The sequence below is a fragment of the Staurois parvus genome, unplaced genomic scaffold (genome assembly GCF_062004578.1).
Source record: "Staurois parvus isolate SC_StPar_1 unplaced genomic scaffold, SC_StPar_1.0 ptg000011l, whole genome shotgun sequence".
Taxonomy (NCBI): domain Eukaryota; kingdom Metazoa; phylum Chordata; class Amphibia; order Anura; family Ranidae; genus Staurois; species Staurois parvus.
Window position 1 is genome coordinate 8178988 of NW_028317807.1, and position 16341 is coordinate 8195328.

A 16341-nucleotide genomic window follows, 5' to 3' on the forward strand; every position below is an offset into this window, starting at 1 on the left:
TGATCTCTCCAAAAGCCAGCTTCAGTGAAGAGGAAAGATTTCCGACAATGGTTGCAGAGCCTGTGCAATGACATCATCCATAGGTACTATGGGGCATCCGTTATCGGCTATCTCTCCTCTACGCTAAAGCCGATGTTGGAAGCCAGTTGCATGACTAGACTGGAGCGACTTCAGAATCGGTAAGTATAGGCATCTTTCCTTTTACAGTGTGGATAGATTAGACTTAGAATGGACATTGGAGTTGATTGAAGTTTATTTAGGTTTTGACTTTCCTTCCACTTTTAGTTGGGTATACAAGTATTGAAATTTAGCTGGTTCAACAGAGACTGGACAAATTTTGAACTGTGTAGCCCACTCTGTTCAACAGAAGCTGACTTTTAGATCGGCTTCAGTCTAATGGTCTGGCTGGGAAACCAGCATTCGATCAGCCAATCGCTGCAGTGCTGATCAGTGTATTCTGACAAGGGGAGTCTGGGGTGGGGAAGGTGGGGGAATCACTGCATGCACATCCCTTGGGGGTGGGGGGTTTACTAAAACTGGAGTGTGCAAAACTGGTGCAGCTCTGCATAGAAACCAATTAGGTTTGTCAAAGTTTAATTGAACAAGCTGAAGTTAGAAGCTGATTGGCTACCATGTACAGCTGCACCAGATTCTGAGTCCTCCAGCTTTAGCAAATCCCCCTGAATGTGTATCCCTGACTTATGTTTTCACTATTGGCAGACAGCAGAATGGTATTGTTCATAACAAAAAAAAGAAAACTGTTCAAGCTCATAAGAGCTCTCTTGTGATTGTTGTCATGGGTGTAAGATTACTCTGATTACACTTTTATTATTAATGATACAAAGGTTGGAAAAAAAATGAGAAGTTGCCCGTGGTGACTCGCCAGATGATTTATTTGATTTTTAAAAGAATTAAAGAGAAATATGATGGGTCACCATGGGCAACTTTTTTTTTATTTTTTCTCACTATTTTCTATAAATACCTAACAATTCAATTGTCACCTATAGGTTGTGTACATTTTGTACATTTTTACCTTGGTATCTCTTATGACTTCAGGCTCTGGGCCAGCAGGTTGAGAAATAGGTGGCAAGAACGACCCCTCTGGAAGATGTTCTATATTTTCATTGTACGGTCTCACTGGCTCCTGTTTACCTGCATAGCACAATTTTAGACAGCAAAAGATGAGTATGAATAGCTTGGGAATACTTTAAGCTGATAAGGAAATGGAGAGATATGGTGTAGTAGTATAGTACATACATAGTAGTATATATTGCATTATTATTGTTTGCATCTATCATTTTGTCACCGTAGTTGGTTCGGTCTTAGAGCCCTTGCAACCCGGAGTTTTAAGCAGGTTTGATGGAGACTGGAAAGCTATCCTAGGTATGTTGTCTCTTAGCTACATTGGACGTTGGTGTCTGGATGGTATCTGTGGTTATGTCAGGGAACAAGAAGATCGCCGCAGTGCATGAATCTGCGCATGCGCAGGATCGCGACAAGGCAATCAGGCAGGCGGGCACTAGGACCCAGGCGCGCCTGTCACCAATGACGGCGCCGGGCAGGCACTAGAACCCAGGCGTGCCTGCCGGCACTGGGCGGGCTATTTAAAGAGCACCTCCGTGCTGATTCAGTGCTGACTGGTCTTCAGCTTCCCCCCAGTGTCCTGCCTGTTTCAATACGTGTTCCCTGTTGCTGACCCGGCTTGTTCCTGACTCTGAGTACTCTCCTGTCCCTGGTTCCCGACTTTGGCTCTGATCTTGACTTTGGCTTCTCCCTCTGATTCAGTATTACGCTGCCTGACTGTTATGACCCTGGCTATCCTGCAACTCCACTCCAGTCCTGTCTCCTGGCTGCATACCTGGCTCCGCCGTGCATCTGGCAATCCACCAAACCTGCCTGGGCTTCTACAACTCCGCTCCAGTCCTGTCTCCAGGCTGCATACCTGGCTCTCCCGTGCATCTGGCAATCCACCGAATCTGCCTGGGCTATCGCTGCAGTACCCTAAGCAACTGATACCCTGCCTACCAAGGCCATCATCCGCAAGAGCCATAAGCAAACCACTGGTGCTCTTGTCCCCCTGGTCCCTAGACTCCCTCTGTTCCAACCTCAGCGGGGTTAGGACTAGTGACACAAGTGAGGCCGACCTCGTCAATTCAGTCTCCCATCAGGTACGTGACAGGTTATATTGTAATAGCCCCCACACAGGTACGTAGATTAGCGGGGGATAGGGGGTCCAACCCACCCCCTACCCCCCCTAGAGAGCATTTGGCCACAGCACAGTAGCTGGGCTGGTGTAGCCTTTCAACTTCGTAAGCTGTACAGCCACACCCCAGCCTGGCTCCTCCATGTGCTGACAGAACAGTGCAGAGGCGAAGCATACAGTCAGGTCCATAAATATTGGGACATCGACACAATTCTAACATTTTTGGCTCTATACACCACCACAATGGATTTGAAATGAAACGAACAAGATGTGCTTTAACTGCAGACTGTCAGCTTTAATTTGAGGGTATTTACATCCAAATCAGGTGAACGATGTAGGAAATACAACAGTTTGCATATGTGCCTCCCACTTGATAAGGGACCAAAAGTAATGGGACAGAATAATAATCATAAATCAAACTTTCACTTTTTAATACTTGGTTGCAAATCCTTTGCAGTCAATTACAGCCTGAAGTCTGGAATGCATAGATATCACCAGACGCTGGGTTTCATCCCTGGTGATGCTCTGCCAGGCCTCTACTGCAACTGTCTTCAGTTCCTGTTTGTTCTTGGGGCATTTTCCCTTCAGTTTTGTCTTCAGCAAGTGAAATGCATGCTCAATCGGATGAACAGCGGACAGCAAAAAAAATAAACTTGCAGGGGTTTTAGCCCTTCCCTACTTTATCCACAACAATAAAAATGTTTTGGTCTTCTATCAAGGAATAGGCTAAGGAACCTACCCATTTACAACACATGGAGGAACTGACAGCTCGCCTTTACATGCTGACTGCTTCAGAACGTATGGCAGCATAATTATTCTATCCATGACTTGGATGTCATGGTCACCCTTCACAGCAGTCCCCCAACCCCTCTCTCTTTTTCTGCTCCTTTCTTCCCCCAATCCTACCCATCTATGGCTCACTCAGGGAATTCTCAGGGGACACCCCCCCCCCGTTGGTTGCAATATGCCAAAACATACACCCTTATAAGCCTGTATTACAAGGTGGTTGAACCTATCTTTTGATAAGTATGTATTCTCTAGAGATTTATTAACTGTGAACATCCTTACCACCTGCACTGTTAAACGTTTCCTACTCAAAAAAATTTGGCTACACATACACTTTTTATATGAAAGTGAACTGCCACAAATGACCACCAATGGTAAACTGCCTGCATTTGTCTATAGTACACTGATCTTGAGAACACTGTTCGACTTATTCCCTGCAGTTATATCTGGCTTCTTTCAAAAGTTCAAAAGTACTGTGAAACATAATACTCCAGCTTTGTTGCTTGCTGTTTCCAAAAGCCAAACAATGTTCCAATTGTTTAAGCCTAGTACTGTGATTTCACATACTTCATGTTGTGGTTGTTCTAATTCTGTGTCCTTTCCAATATGTTGTGATTGATTTATTGAGGTTGCCTTGCTGTGGACAATTTTTCCCTGTACATAATACCTCCCTCCATTTATTTGTTTATGATGTGAAATGCCAGATTTTTTAAATTTTCTATTTGCAGCAACTTCTTGAAGAGACCATTAAACTTAGGCAAGCTATACATTATACTTTTTTCATTCAATAAAATGGGATGAATAAAAAAGAATGTGCTGATTCCCCCATGAACACATTCAATGTGGTTGTTGCAATCATTCTTGCTCTGCTGTTGTGTTCTTATGGCAGGAAGCCTTCCCCACTATCAGAACTCAGAGTTTGCCAGCTACAGTGATACACTGTACTGTTTGCGAACAGAAGAGTTTGCAAAAATTAGCTTCGGTTCGCGAACTCCGCTTCGGATGACGAACACGAGCCGCGGACATCTTCTCTGCTCCGACACGTGGTCGTGACTTCCTGTAGGCGGGATCACGGTCACAGACAGACACTGAAAGTGTACTGTAAGACACTTACAGTGTTGAGATGCTTTTTGGTGCGCTTTTTAGCACATACTGTACAGTACTGTGCTGTACATCCCTGTGCACACTTGCTGTAAAGCTTTTTTGGGTGATTTTTAGCACATACTGTACCGGACATCCAGTATGGCTCCAAAGAAAATTCAGAGCAAGCATGGTGGTAAGAAGAAAGTGCGGAGCAGTAATGAAGGTGACAAGAATTTACAGAGCAAGCATGTTTTTGAAAAGAAAGTGCAGAGTGGAAATGAAGGTGACCAGAACGTGCAAAGCGGTAATGAAGGTGACAAAAATGTGCAGAGTGGTAATGAAGGTGACCAGAACATGCAGAGTGGTAATGAAGGTGACCAGAACATGCAGAGTGGTAATGAAGGTGACCAGAATGTGCAGAGCAGTAATGAAGGTGACAAGAATGTGCAGAGTGGATATGAAGGTGACCAGAACATGCAGAGTGGTAATGAAGGTGACAAGAAGGTGCAGAGCAGTAATGAAGGTGACAAGAATGTGCAGAGTGGTAGTGAAGGTGACAAGAATGTGAAGAGCTGTAATGAAGGTAAAAAGAACTTGCAAAGCGGTAATGAAGGTGACAATAAAGTGTAGAGCAGTAATGAAGGTGACAAAAAAGTGTAGAGCAGTAATGAAGGTGACAAAAAAGTGCAGAGCATTAATGAAGGTGACAAGAATGTGCAGAGCAAGCATGGTGGTAAAAAGAAAGTGCAGAGCGGTAATGAAAGGTGACAAGACAGTGCAGAACTTGCAAATTCGGGTAACTGTTCCCCCGCCTTCCAACTTGCAGTTATCTCAAACAAGGTTAGTGTTCTCTATCTTCATACTGTACTGTACTTTGTTTCATATTTTTGTGGTTCAAAAACAAAAAAAGTTCAGAAAGGTATCACTGTATAGCCAGCAGTTTTGATCATTGAGGAAAAACCCAACAGGCTGATTGTACAGAAGTTGATTGACAGATCGACCTTGTGCACAACCAGGATGCCCATACATTGAAATTTGGTTGGTAGGGACTAGCTGAATTTCGATCCATGTATGACTGACAACAGAAATGTTATCCTTACCCATCTACAGTATATTACAATAAAGTAATTGGAAATATTCTACTCACTTCCTGTCCCGCTGACCACATAGGAAATAAGGGATAATCCTTTTTTGTGGGCAGACAAACAGTAGATAAACACTGACAAATGTATCCTTCACTCCAAATGAATGAACTGTGTCAAGTTAATTTCTTGTAAATGTTTTTGCTTATCTGTGTCTAGCACCCTCTAGACACTCAATGTAAAAATCAAACAATGTGTATCAATCTTCTATTTTGAGACATTCACAGATGTGTATAGATCCCCTGAGTATCTAGTGGACTCCTCTAGGTGAAGAGGCTATGGAACATTGGGTGTTTATCAGGAACCTATGCACAAAAGCAAGATCCTCAAATTTAAAGCTGAAGTTTAGGTATGGCTATTTTTTCAGAGTTACATTGGTCCAGCTTGGACCAATGTAAGTATGTATGTGTTATACCTTCAAGATCCTTGTGGAAGCTGGAAATCACTCTAGCAGGCCAGGCCCTAGACAGTTATCTCCACTAGTTTCTAGGTCCTGTGCCGAGTGGCTACACGTTGTTGCTTAGCAAACTCAGTGTATGCAAAGTGTTCTCTGGACAAGGCGGATATTATGACATTACCTTCCTGCCACACTACCTCTTTCAGTCCAAGAATGTTTTTCTCAGTAATTGAGAAAATGTGAAATGTTCTTTGAATGGCACCTGTGATCTGAAGCTGGCAACGATCAGTGTAGCAGTGGTGCCTACTACAGTGATTTCCAGCTTTCATGAGGGTCTCATGGGTATGGCACATGCATAGCTATATTGGTTCAAGCTGAATCGATGTACAGTAATTATGCAAAATTTGCCATACCTGGAATTCATCTTTAACCTTCTGGGCCCAGCTAATTTGCAGGCAGAACACTAAACATAATTTTAGGGAAGAGAAAACAAAAATGGCAATAGTGGAGCAGTTACATATGCCAAACGCATCACTTTATTCATACTGTTCCTTTCAAGTCAAGTCAAAATGTATAATTTATCTTTGATACTTTTGGCATATGTAACTGCTCTATTTTTACCATTTCTGTTTTCTCTTCTCTATAATTGATATGCATTGTTTTGGGATTTTAACTTTGTTGCAGCTTCCTACCTGTTTCTGCTCTGAAGGAACAGCTGTATATTTGATTATGTCAACATGCAGAGTGGATCTGAATAGGAGTGACTTTTTCATTATTAATCAGCTGGTGCACTTGCAGTGTTTTATGAGGAAAGTTGTAGTGTCTACATCCCTTTAGAAGTAATTAATCCTTCGGGAATATCTCAGCAAAAATTAATTTAATGTTGCAGAGGATGCCTAAATCTGACGTGTCTTAGTGCAAACTTCTGGGAAAATCAGTGAGCCAATCACACAGGCAGAAAATGACATTTCTGGGGAAGTTCTGTCCAGCAACTGTATACAAAAGGCATATATTTCAATCTGCAGCACTAAATTTTACAGAAAATTACAATGCTGCAGATTGATAAGGAAAGGTCAGTTGTCATAACATTAAATTACAATATGGCTTGAGTAACAATTGAATCTGCTATATTTTTATTTGCTATTTTTCCCCAACAGTTACCTTAGGTGTTTAGGCAGACGTTTTAACAGAAGCTAGCACCCAAGTATACACCAGTATACCTTATTGACAAGGCCAAATGAAGGCCAGATGAAGTGGCAAATACAGACAGATTACAACCAAAGTGTATATACTGTGTATATATATATATATATATATATATAAAAAACATTTTGTGTCTAAGTTAGCTACTTACCATACGGGTATTTTCTTCGACCAGTAAAAGGGCCACCATAAAATGTAATGTGTGGCTTCCGGTTGGTGAGTGAAGAATTATCCTTCTCAAATGACATCTCCAAAGGAACAGGAGGCTTTTCATAGTAGTCAGTCCTGTTACTTATTGTATCATCTTCAGTTATTTGACTGTGCTTTGTCTCTCCCTGCTGGATGACAAAATATTATTATCAGCTCAGCAGTGTAAGAGCAAATATAAAGGATATTTAAATAAAGTGGTCAATGTACTGTATGGATACATTCTGATACAATATTGTCCTGTTTTGTACATAGAAAGATAAATAGAAAAGTCTATAAGGCTCCGTTTACACTAATAAGATTTCTGATGCGACTTAAGTGACACAGAATCTTATGATAAGGGAATCACATTATTGTGAATGGTGCCTGTTCACATCAATGTAACTCAGCACAGTGCAATTTTGGAAAAGGCTTCTGTGCTACTTTGGTGTGACTTGTAGTGCGACTTGCCCCCATAGAATATGCAAAAATGCAACTAGGCAACACAAGTCACATCAAAGTCACAATATTGTGAACCGAGCCATACTATGCAAATTTGTTAAGCTTCATTGCAGTACATATACTGTAGATGTGATAGATGTTTAAAACATCTCTTTTTTTAGTGCAACTAAACTGCTACTTTTAGTTTTGCAATGTACACTTTCTGGAGATATTACAAAAAAAAAACCAAAGATAATTCAATGTTGCTGACTATACAGCAGTTAAAATACCCTTAATGAAATTAGTTGGCTTAGGTTTTTATGCTATACACCTGAACCTCATGTACATGTATATGAATATACCTGTTACATCCAGCCTTTCTCCACTTTTTACTCCAGTGGAACCCTTTAAATAGTTTTAAGGGCTGGAGGGACCCCTGCTAAAATCAACCAATTGAGAAGAATGTCCCTTACATTAAGGGCCAGATGTCCCCCTTACTGTGATGGTCAGAATGCACCCCTACAAACATCTAAAAAGATCGGTGGTGTAATGGCACTTGCTTTGCTAAATGGTAATGGCTGTAAGTATTCAAGCACCATCAGATAGTATGTCAATCAGCCATAGCTCAAGGAACCTCTACCAACTTCTGAAGAAACCCTGGGGCAGTGATGGCAAACCTATGGCACGCAGAGCCATCTCAGTGGACATGCCAGGAAGAAGAGGAAGATGGGCACACATGGACTGCGCACACTGACCTGCCATCCAGATCTCGTCCACACTGCACCCCCCATCGAACTACATCTCCCACATTCTTTGGGGCCAGGGTAGGCGTGCACGAGAGGAAGTGGCTCCCACATGGCTCTGGCACCAGGGGTGCCATATTCGGGGATGGGCGTGGATGAGAGGAAGCAGCTCCCACACTGCTCCGGGGCCAGGGGTGAAGTGTTCAGCGTGGAGAGAAATGAGCTGCAGGGTTGGAAGCCACATCGACACTGCCAGAGGTGAGATAAACTACTTCCCAACCGCGCTATAGCCGATAGATGGCTACAGCGCGGTTGTCTAGTTCTGGGAGGGAGTCCATGGACATCCTCTCAGAACAGGTCCCCTGCGCGCCCCCAGCTGTGTACACCCGGCACTGTGGGTGATAAGGTTGTGTTGCACTTTGGGCACTATTATCCCCATTGGTATATTTCCCCTCTATTACTTTTCTGGGGACAATGCAAAATTCTGGATTTTCTTTTACTTTTACTTTCACTATCAATGACGATGGTAAACAGGATAAATAGAGAGGGTGAATCTCCTTAATGGGGGCACAGACAGCAATAAAAGCCTGACAGGTTTTCTAATCCCTCTCCACTCTACCCAAAAAAAAGTTTTGCCTTTAGCTGTACTTTAAAGGATAAGTTCAGCTTTGGAACATGTTACATTTTCCACTTGTTTTTAGGGTGGAACATGTAACAAGTTCCCATTGCCGCAGCTGTGCCCGCCACCCCCTCCCTCTGACAGATAGCACAGGGAAATTTCTCCCCTTACTATCTGTCAGATTTGAAAACAACTCCCCCCATGCGGCTGCGTCACTCATTCACAGAGTTCTGTACACGAGTTCCTACATGTCCCGGCAGCCTTAGGAGCTGTGGGCTTGTGGTTTTCAATGAACTACCATGGCACTGTGGAGTGCTGTGGTAGTTCATTGAAGCTTCCTGTCAGTATATCTGCTTGACCGTACATCCTGTACAGCAAGCAGATATTCTGACAGGTCTGCAGGAGATCTGCATGGCATCAGCGATCTACTGATCACTGGGGCAATGCTTTACAGGCTCATTTGGACAAAAATAATAAATGCACATTTTTGTACCTGCGAAAAAATGTGCATTTAATATTTTTGTCCAAAAGGTGAACTTATACTTTAAGGTAATAAACCTTTCACTGCCTGTTCCTACCCCCCCTCCTCCCAAACAGTTATCTGAGTCCTACATCGCTGTGCACACCTGAAGCTCCTTCCTACCCTCTCCCTGCATTCACAGGCTTCACTGAGAACAGTGGAAGCCATTGCTGCTGTCAGTCAAATGCTATGAGGAGGGAATGGGGGGCTTGGCTGAGCTGTGCTTTGTGTGTCTATGGATGCACACAGTCTGACTCAGGAGCTCACCTTCAAATGTACCCCCATAGCACACAACTTTCTATGGGAGCACACGCAGAAGAGAAGGAGCCGACAGTGCAGGCAGGGGACTCCAGAAGAGGAGGTAGGGGTCTGCTCTGTGCAATACAATTGCATAGAATAAGTACGTATAAACCTTTTTTATTTTAATAACATTTTTTATTACTTTGCAACAACTTTAGGCACTAATAAAATTCATGATCTTTATGCCATTGCCTATAACTGCTAATTCGACCTTCTTTGATAAGATCAGATTATAGAATAAAACACAGTTGCTGTTGATATTTTGCATGCATTTGCTTATATATTGATATAGAATTGTCAGTAATATCTTTTTGTGTCTATGGATTACCTTTTTAGAATGAAATTACAAAAAATATATACTTATGACAGAGTAATTTTGAAGATTTCCATTCTGTGTTTACTTTATTCAATGGGTCAGTATTCTATAAAAGAATGTCTAATGTTTCAGTGGAGGTCAGTGCATTAGAGGAATCCTGTACTGAAAAAATATATGTACACTGCCATAGCCTTACCCTACTCTACCAAAAAAAGTGTTTTTATTGCTGTACATCCCTTTTGAATATTTCCTCTCACTTCCAATCCCAGAGACATATTGTCAATGGGAGAGCAAGTGAAGAGATTTGGTCACAGAGGTAGGTAAAACTTTTTCTCTGCTATAAGGAGGTTACCCATTTACTTCTTACGCCATTAAGACATTTCTTTCTACAATAAATGTGGATGCTTGTCATCTTTCCGGTGTGAGAAAGCCTTTTCTTCTACTCCCAGTAGGTGTTTAGAGCTAAAAAAGTTATACATAAATCTTGCTACTGGATTTTTCACAGATATTAAAAACTGATAGTCGATTCAACCTGTTGAATGTACTCAGATCTAATAGTTAGTAAAGGTTTTACCATCTGTGAGTTATATTTCTCCTTGGCTTTCCACGAACTTTGGGTAGCATGTGATTTGGTTCGTTCAGGACTTGACCTCCTAAAGGTTCCAGTACCAGATAAAGGTATGGTTGGGTTCTTTCCATTTACTTCAAGGATTTCACTGTCAGCTCCTAGTTCTTCCTCATTTCCAGTCTCCTCCTCAACCGGGGTACAACGTCCTAATGAGAACATGAGTAAACCTGTATTAAGCTGCTAGACATAGCTGAGTAAATATAACTGTAGATAGGTTTTTAAAAGTGGTTTTAAATCCAAAGCAACCAGTTATTATATTTCAGCTAACCAATTCTTACCAGCTCTTCGATATGATGGCTGCATTTGTTTTGTTTTTTTGGCTTTCTCTCCTATATTTGTATCTTCCGATTCAGCATGTAAGTCTGTTTTTTTTTTAAAGAAACAAGCACCCTTGCAGATCAATCAGTTACAGGGATGACACAAACCATTTACCACTGATAAGGGTGCATACAATTATCAACTTTTATTTATGTGAAACCTTTATTCCAAAAGGAAAAAACAGTTGTTGTAACTGCTAATAAAGTATTACATTGAGATTGGCTTCAATTTGTTTGTGTATCTAAATCTGCTAGTACATTTAACACTCCCCTAACTCCAAACTGACAATGTTGCTGTCCAAAGGTGCCCCCTGTGCTTATTCAGCTAGAGTGGGGGCACACTAATAATGAAGGTGTATTAATGACCAGATCACCAGGTGAATACAGAGGGGAAAAAGCCTAAAAGAAAAGAAAACCTTCAGTTTTGTTTCAAATTAAAATAATAAATGTGTTATACTTACCTGCTCTGTGCAAGGGTTTTGCAAAGAGTAGTCCCATTCTTCTTGTTTTAGGGTCCCCTGCCAGTGCTCTAGACTCCTTCTTTTCAGGGAGTGCCCCCCATAGAAAGTCACAGCATTTGATTAGCTCCCTCTGCTATCAATCTGCCCGGTGAGGAGGGAGACAGTGGAGAGATATGCTCTTGTGCACATCGCTGGATCAAGACCAAGCTTAAGTAAGTATAAAGGGGCTGGGGGGATCCAGCAGCACAGATTGTTTTACATTAACCACTTGCCCTGCAGAGGATTTACCCCCTTCCTGACCAGGCCATTTTGTGCGATACGGCGCTGTGTTACTTTAACTGACAATTGCACAGTCATGCAACAAAATTTATGTCCTTTTTTCCCACCCATGCTTTTGGTGGTATGTGATTGCCTCTGCATTTTTTATTTTTTGTGCTATAAACAAAAAAATAGACTGACAATTTTGAAGAAAAAACATTTTTTACTTTTTGCTATAAAACATATCCAGTAAAAAAATTGAAAAAAATCTAATTTTGTCATAAATTTAGGCCAAAATGTAATCTGCTGCATATCCTTGCTAAAAAAAAAATCCAAATACGTGTAAATTAATTGGTTTACATGAAAGCTATAGCGTCTACAAATGGCTGTATATACAGGTGAAACTCGAAAAATTAGAATATCGAGCAAAAGTTCATTTATTTCAGTAATGCAACTTAAAAGGTGAAACTAATATATGAGATAGACTCATTACATGCAAAGCAAGATAGTTCAAGCCGTGATTTGTCATAATTGTGATGATTATGGCTTACAGCTCATGAAAACCCCAAATCCACAATCTCAGAAAATTTGAATATTACATGCAACCAATAAAACAAGGATTGTACATAGAATAATATCGGACCTCTGAAAAGTATAAGCATGTATATATACTCAGTACTTGGTTTGGGCCCCTTTTGCAGCAATTACTGCCTCAATGCGGCGTGGCATGGAAGCTATCAGCCTGTGGAACTGCTGAGGTGTTATGGCAGACCAGGATGCTTCAATAGCGGCCTTCAGCTCTTCTGGATTGTTCAGTCTCAGGTCTCTCATCTTTCTCTTGGCAATGCCCCATAGATTCTCTATGGGGTTCAGGTCAGGCGAGTTTGCTGGCCAATCAAGCACAGTAATCCCATGGTCATTGAACCAGGTTTTGTTGCTTTTGGCAGTGTGGGCAGGTGCCAAGTCCTGCTGGAAAATGAAGTCAGCATCCCCATAAAGCTCATCTGCGGAAGGAAGCATGAAGTGCTCCAAAATCTCCTGGTGGGTGGCTGCGTTGACCCTGGACTTAATGAAGCACAGTGGACCAACACCAGCAGATGACATGGCTCCCCAAATCAACTCAGACTGTGGAAACTTCACACTGGACTTCAACCATCTTGCAGTGTGTGCCTCTCCATTCTTCCTCCATACTCTGGGTCCTTGGTTTCCAAATGAGATGCAAAAGTTGCTCTCATCAGAAAAGAGGACTTTGGACCACTGAGCAACAGACCAGGTCTGTTTTTCTTTAGCCCAGGTAAGACGCTTCTGATGTTGTTTGTTGTTCAGGAGCAGCTTGACAAGAGGAATACGACATTTGAAGCCCATGTCCAGGATCCGTCTGTGTGTGGTGGCTCTTGATGCACTGACTCCAGCCTCAGTCAACTCCTTGTGAAAGTCCCCAACACTTTTGAATGGCCTTTTCCTGACAATCCTCTCCAGGCTGCGGTCATCCCTGCTGCTTGTGCACCTTTTTCTTCCACACTTTTCCCTTCCACATAACTTTCTATTAATGTGCTTTGATACAGCACTTTGGGAACATCAAACATCTTTTGCAATTACCTTTTGAGGCTTTCCCTCCTTATGGAGGGTGTCAATGATGGTTTTCTGCACAAATGTCAGGTCAGCAGTCTTTCCCATGATTGTGATTCCTACAGAACCAGACTGAGAGACCATTTAAAGGCTCAGGAACCCTTAGCAGGTGTTATGGCTTAATTAGCTGATTAGAGTGGGACACTTGGAGCCTAGAATATTGCACCTTTTCACAATATTCTAATTTTCTGAGATTGTGGATTTGGGGTTTTCATGAGCCATAATCATCACAATTATGACAAATCACGGCTTGAACTATCTTGCTTTGCATGTAATGAGTCTATCTCATATATTAGTTTCACCTTTTAAGTTGCATTAGGGAAATAAATGAACTTTTGCACGATATTCTAATTTTTCGAGTTTCACCTGTATATTGGAATGTTTGTAAAAAAATGTTTTATACTAGTAATGGTGGCGATCAGTGACATATAATGGAACTGCGGCGGGCATTCTGACACTGGGGGGGGGGGGGACTGACTAACTGTCATTGACATCCCCATTGACACTAATAGTGATCAGAGCTAATAAAAAGCACTGACATTGTACTAATGATACTGGGCAGGAAGGGGTTAACATTTGGGATGATCAAAGGGTTACCTGTGTGCTGTGTGTGTTTCACATTATTTCCTGTGTGCTGTTTTACTTTATAAGCATGCTGCTTTGTATTTCTCTGCTATGCAGAGCAATACAAAGCAGCGTGCTGACAGGGGAAAGATCTGTATTGTTTACATACAGACCTCTCCCCTTTCAGTATTCCTCAGCGATCACCGACTGCGGTGGGGAATCTCCAGCCGGGACACGGACATCGACAGCTGTAGCCTCCAATGGCGACGCAGGTAGGGCAGCGCATGCACGTGTCCCTATCTGGAAATACAAAATCACATATATATACGTGATTTTGCGCAGCCCTGCCGACCTGTAGCAGTAGTTCTGCTATAGGCCAGTCGGAAAGCGGTTAAAGCATTGAGCGCATTAACGTTAAAAAAAAACCTTAAGGTTTTAGAACCACTTTAATACCGTTTTAAATTTTAACAGTTCCCCAGCACTGACCGATGTAATTTCCCTTATTTAACCTGTTGTTGCAAACAAACCGATGACATGAGGCTCAATTCACAAACCTAACACACTAGGATAAGGATCTATGTTTTGAAAATAATAACAGTTGTTTTCAGCAAGGTCAAATAAGATTTGAAAATTACTATCACATGTAAAGGTTCATGAATTGAGCCCATTAGCATTATTGTTTTAAATAGAAGCCTTTCTTGCATGCCCTGTCGTTAATGCTTGTGGGGTATCACGGGTCATTGTTATGACATTAATTTTGGATAATAGGTCTCTGTTTCAAAATCTTTCCCAAAACAAAATGAAAAAGAAATGATTTACAAATCTATGTGGACAGGTTGTAAAAAAAAAAAAACTTGTCCTGATTGAATATTTATTTTGCTGACTTGATTATTTTCACATTCTGCAGGTTGTTGACATGCAGACATTTGGGTTCAATGATTACCACTGAAGTAAAAAACTACAATCATCTGATAATTGTAACTCTTCTTTTAAGTATAAACAGTAAAATTACAGCTATTAAGTGGTGCAGGGATTGTAGCTAGCACAAATGGTACTACACCATGCTTAAGTATTGAAAGAAAAAAATGTGTCTTTTTAAAGGATACCCAATTGAAAGTGACCAGCTTAAAGCTCATTTTAACTTTTAATGTTAAAAGTTAAAACCTGACACACTCTTCCCAGGTCAGAGCTGGAGCTTTCCAATGGGCAGGGAGCATGTGCTTTGCTGTTTGGAGAGCTCAAGTTATGACTAAGCAGGGATGTTTTGGACCTCTGCAGAGAAGCCACTGCTTCCACACAGAGAGCAAGGGTCCTTCTCCAGGGTGTGCTGGCAGGAGACAGGCCTTTCTACTCAGGATGTAGCTACTTTCTAAAGAAAACAAACTTGAAGTATTTGTACACCTTTTTGTTTTCATGCACTTGGAATAAATTTAGCTAATTTAAGCTGAACATTTTATTGGGTTTTAAAACTCATGTTCAGCCAAAACATTTAAGTTAATTTTGGAGAAAGCAATGAAGTTTTAGAGCCTCTGTCCTTGGGGAGATCTCCCTTTTTGTCAGAATTCTTTCCAATGACGAAACAGAGAACAACACATATTTAACAGAGTGATGAAGGTTTGGAGCCTTTGACAATCTTTTTATTGTTTTTTTGTGTCTTCCTGTCCTGATAACAACTGTCTTTTACAGAATTGACAAGGACAGGAATTGGAGAAAATCTGACAGAAACATAACAATTCCCAAAAAATGTCTGCAATTAGGCTTCAACCTAAAATAAAACAATTTCTATCTATAGTTTTTATTTCTCTACAGAGTATACAAAAGGAGCAGCCATGTTTGTTTTACATTCTGCTTTGTATTTTTCACAGTGGTTGTAGGTTGTATCTTGCCAGTCAGGTTTTACTGAACTATTCAAACTAATACAAACTAATTCACTAGAAATGTGGTTGAGATTTCAACTCATTAATCATTGATCAGGGAGATTTGGTGACTTCAGTGATATGCAACCATTAGAGAGGAAAAACTAAAAATCTATTCATGGAATAAGGAAAATATGGAATACCAAGCACATACAAATGATAGAGTAACAGAAGACATTTTTAAAAATACAAGGCCCGCTTAATGGCTAACTCCCACCCATACAAGCAAAAATGCAATTTAAAACTCTCAGAGGATCCCACTGGCCAGCCTGTAATATCATTCTTGCTTAGATGAGCCTGTCAGAAATCAGTGTTAAAATAAGTGCTGTTTTACTCCTAATGTTTAGTTTTACAATATTTTTGGGGAGTTATGCATTAAGTGGACCTTCCATTTTCATGCAAGACCTGCTTTAAGGTTCAATACTCAAAAATAGCAGTATGTACTAAAAATACACTAAGTTTTCATTACAAATAAAAAGGGTACAATGTTTGTGCAAAGGACAGCTTGGTCTAATCTGGAAAACGTGGTAGGTAATATGATGCAACAGTCTGCAGTCCTAGCGGTGAATAAGTCAGCATTATGAACCCCGGAAAGGAGCCGCCACCACACACATCTCATGAGCCCACTC

At 41.2% G+C, this 16341-nt stretch overlaps 1 protein-coding gene across 1 annotated transcript in view; it reads right to left on the minus strand.

The window, feature by feature from the left end:
- Positions 1-16341, minus strand: part of KIAA2012 (KIAA2012 ortholog) — a 276256-nt gene that overhangs the window by 183662 nt on the left and 76253 nt on the right. The window contains exons 5-7 of the mRNA XM_089670508.1: positions 10514-10713; positions 6966-7152; positions 1034-1152 (exon numbers count right to left, since the gene is read on the minus strand). Coding sequence (XP_089526634.1) covers positions 1034-1152; positions 6966-7152; positions 10514-10713 — 506 coding nt within the window. The remainder of the gene's footprint in view (positions 1-1033; positions 1153-6965; positions 7153-10513; positions 10714-16341) is intronic.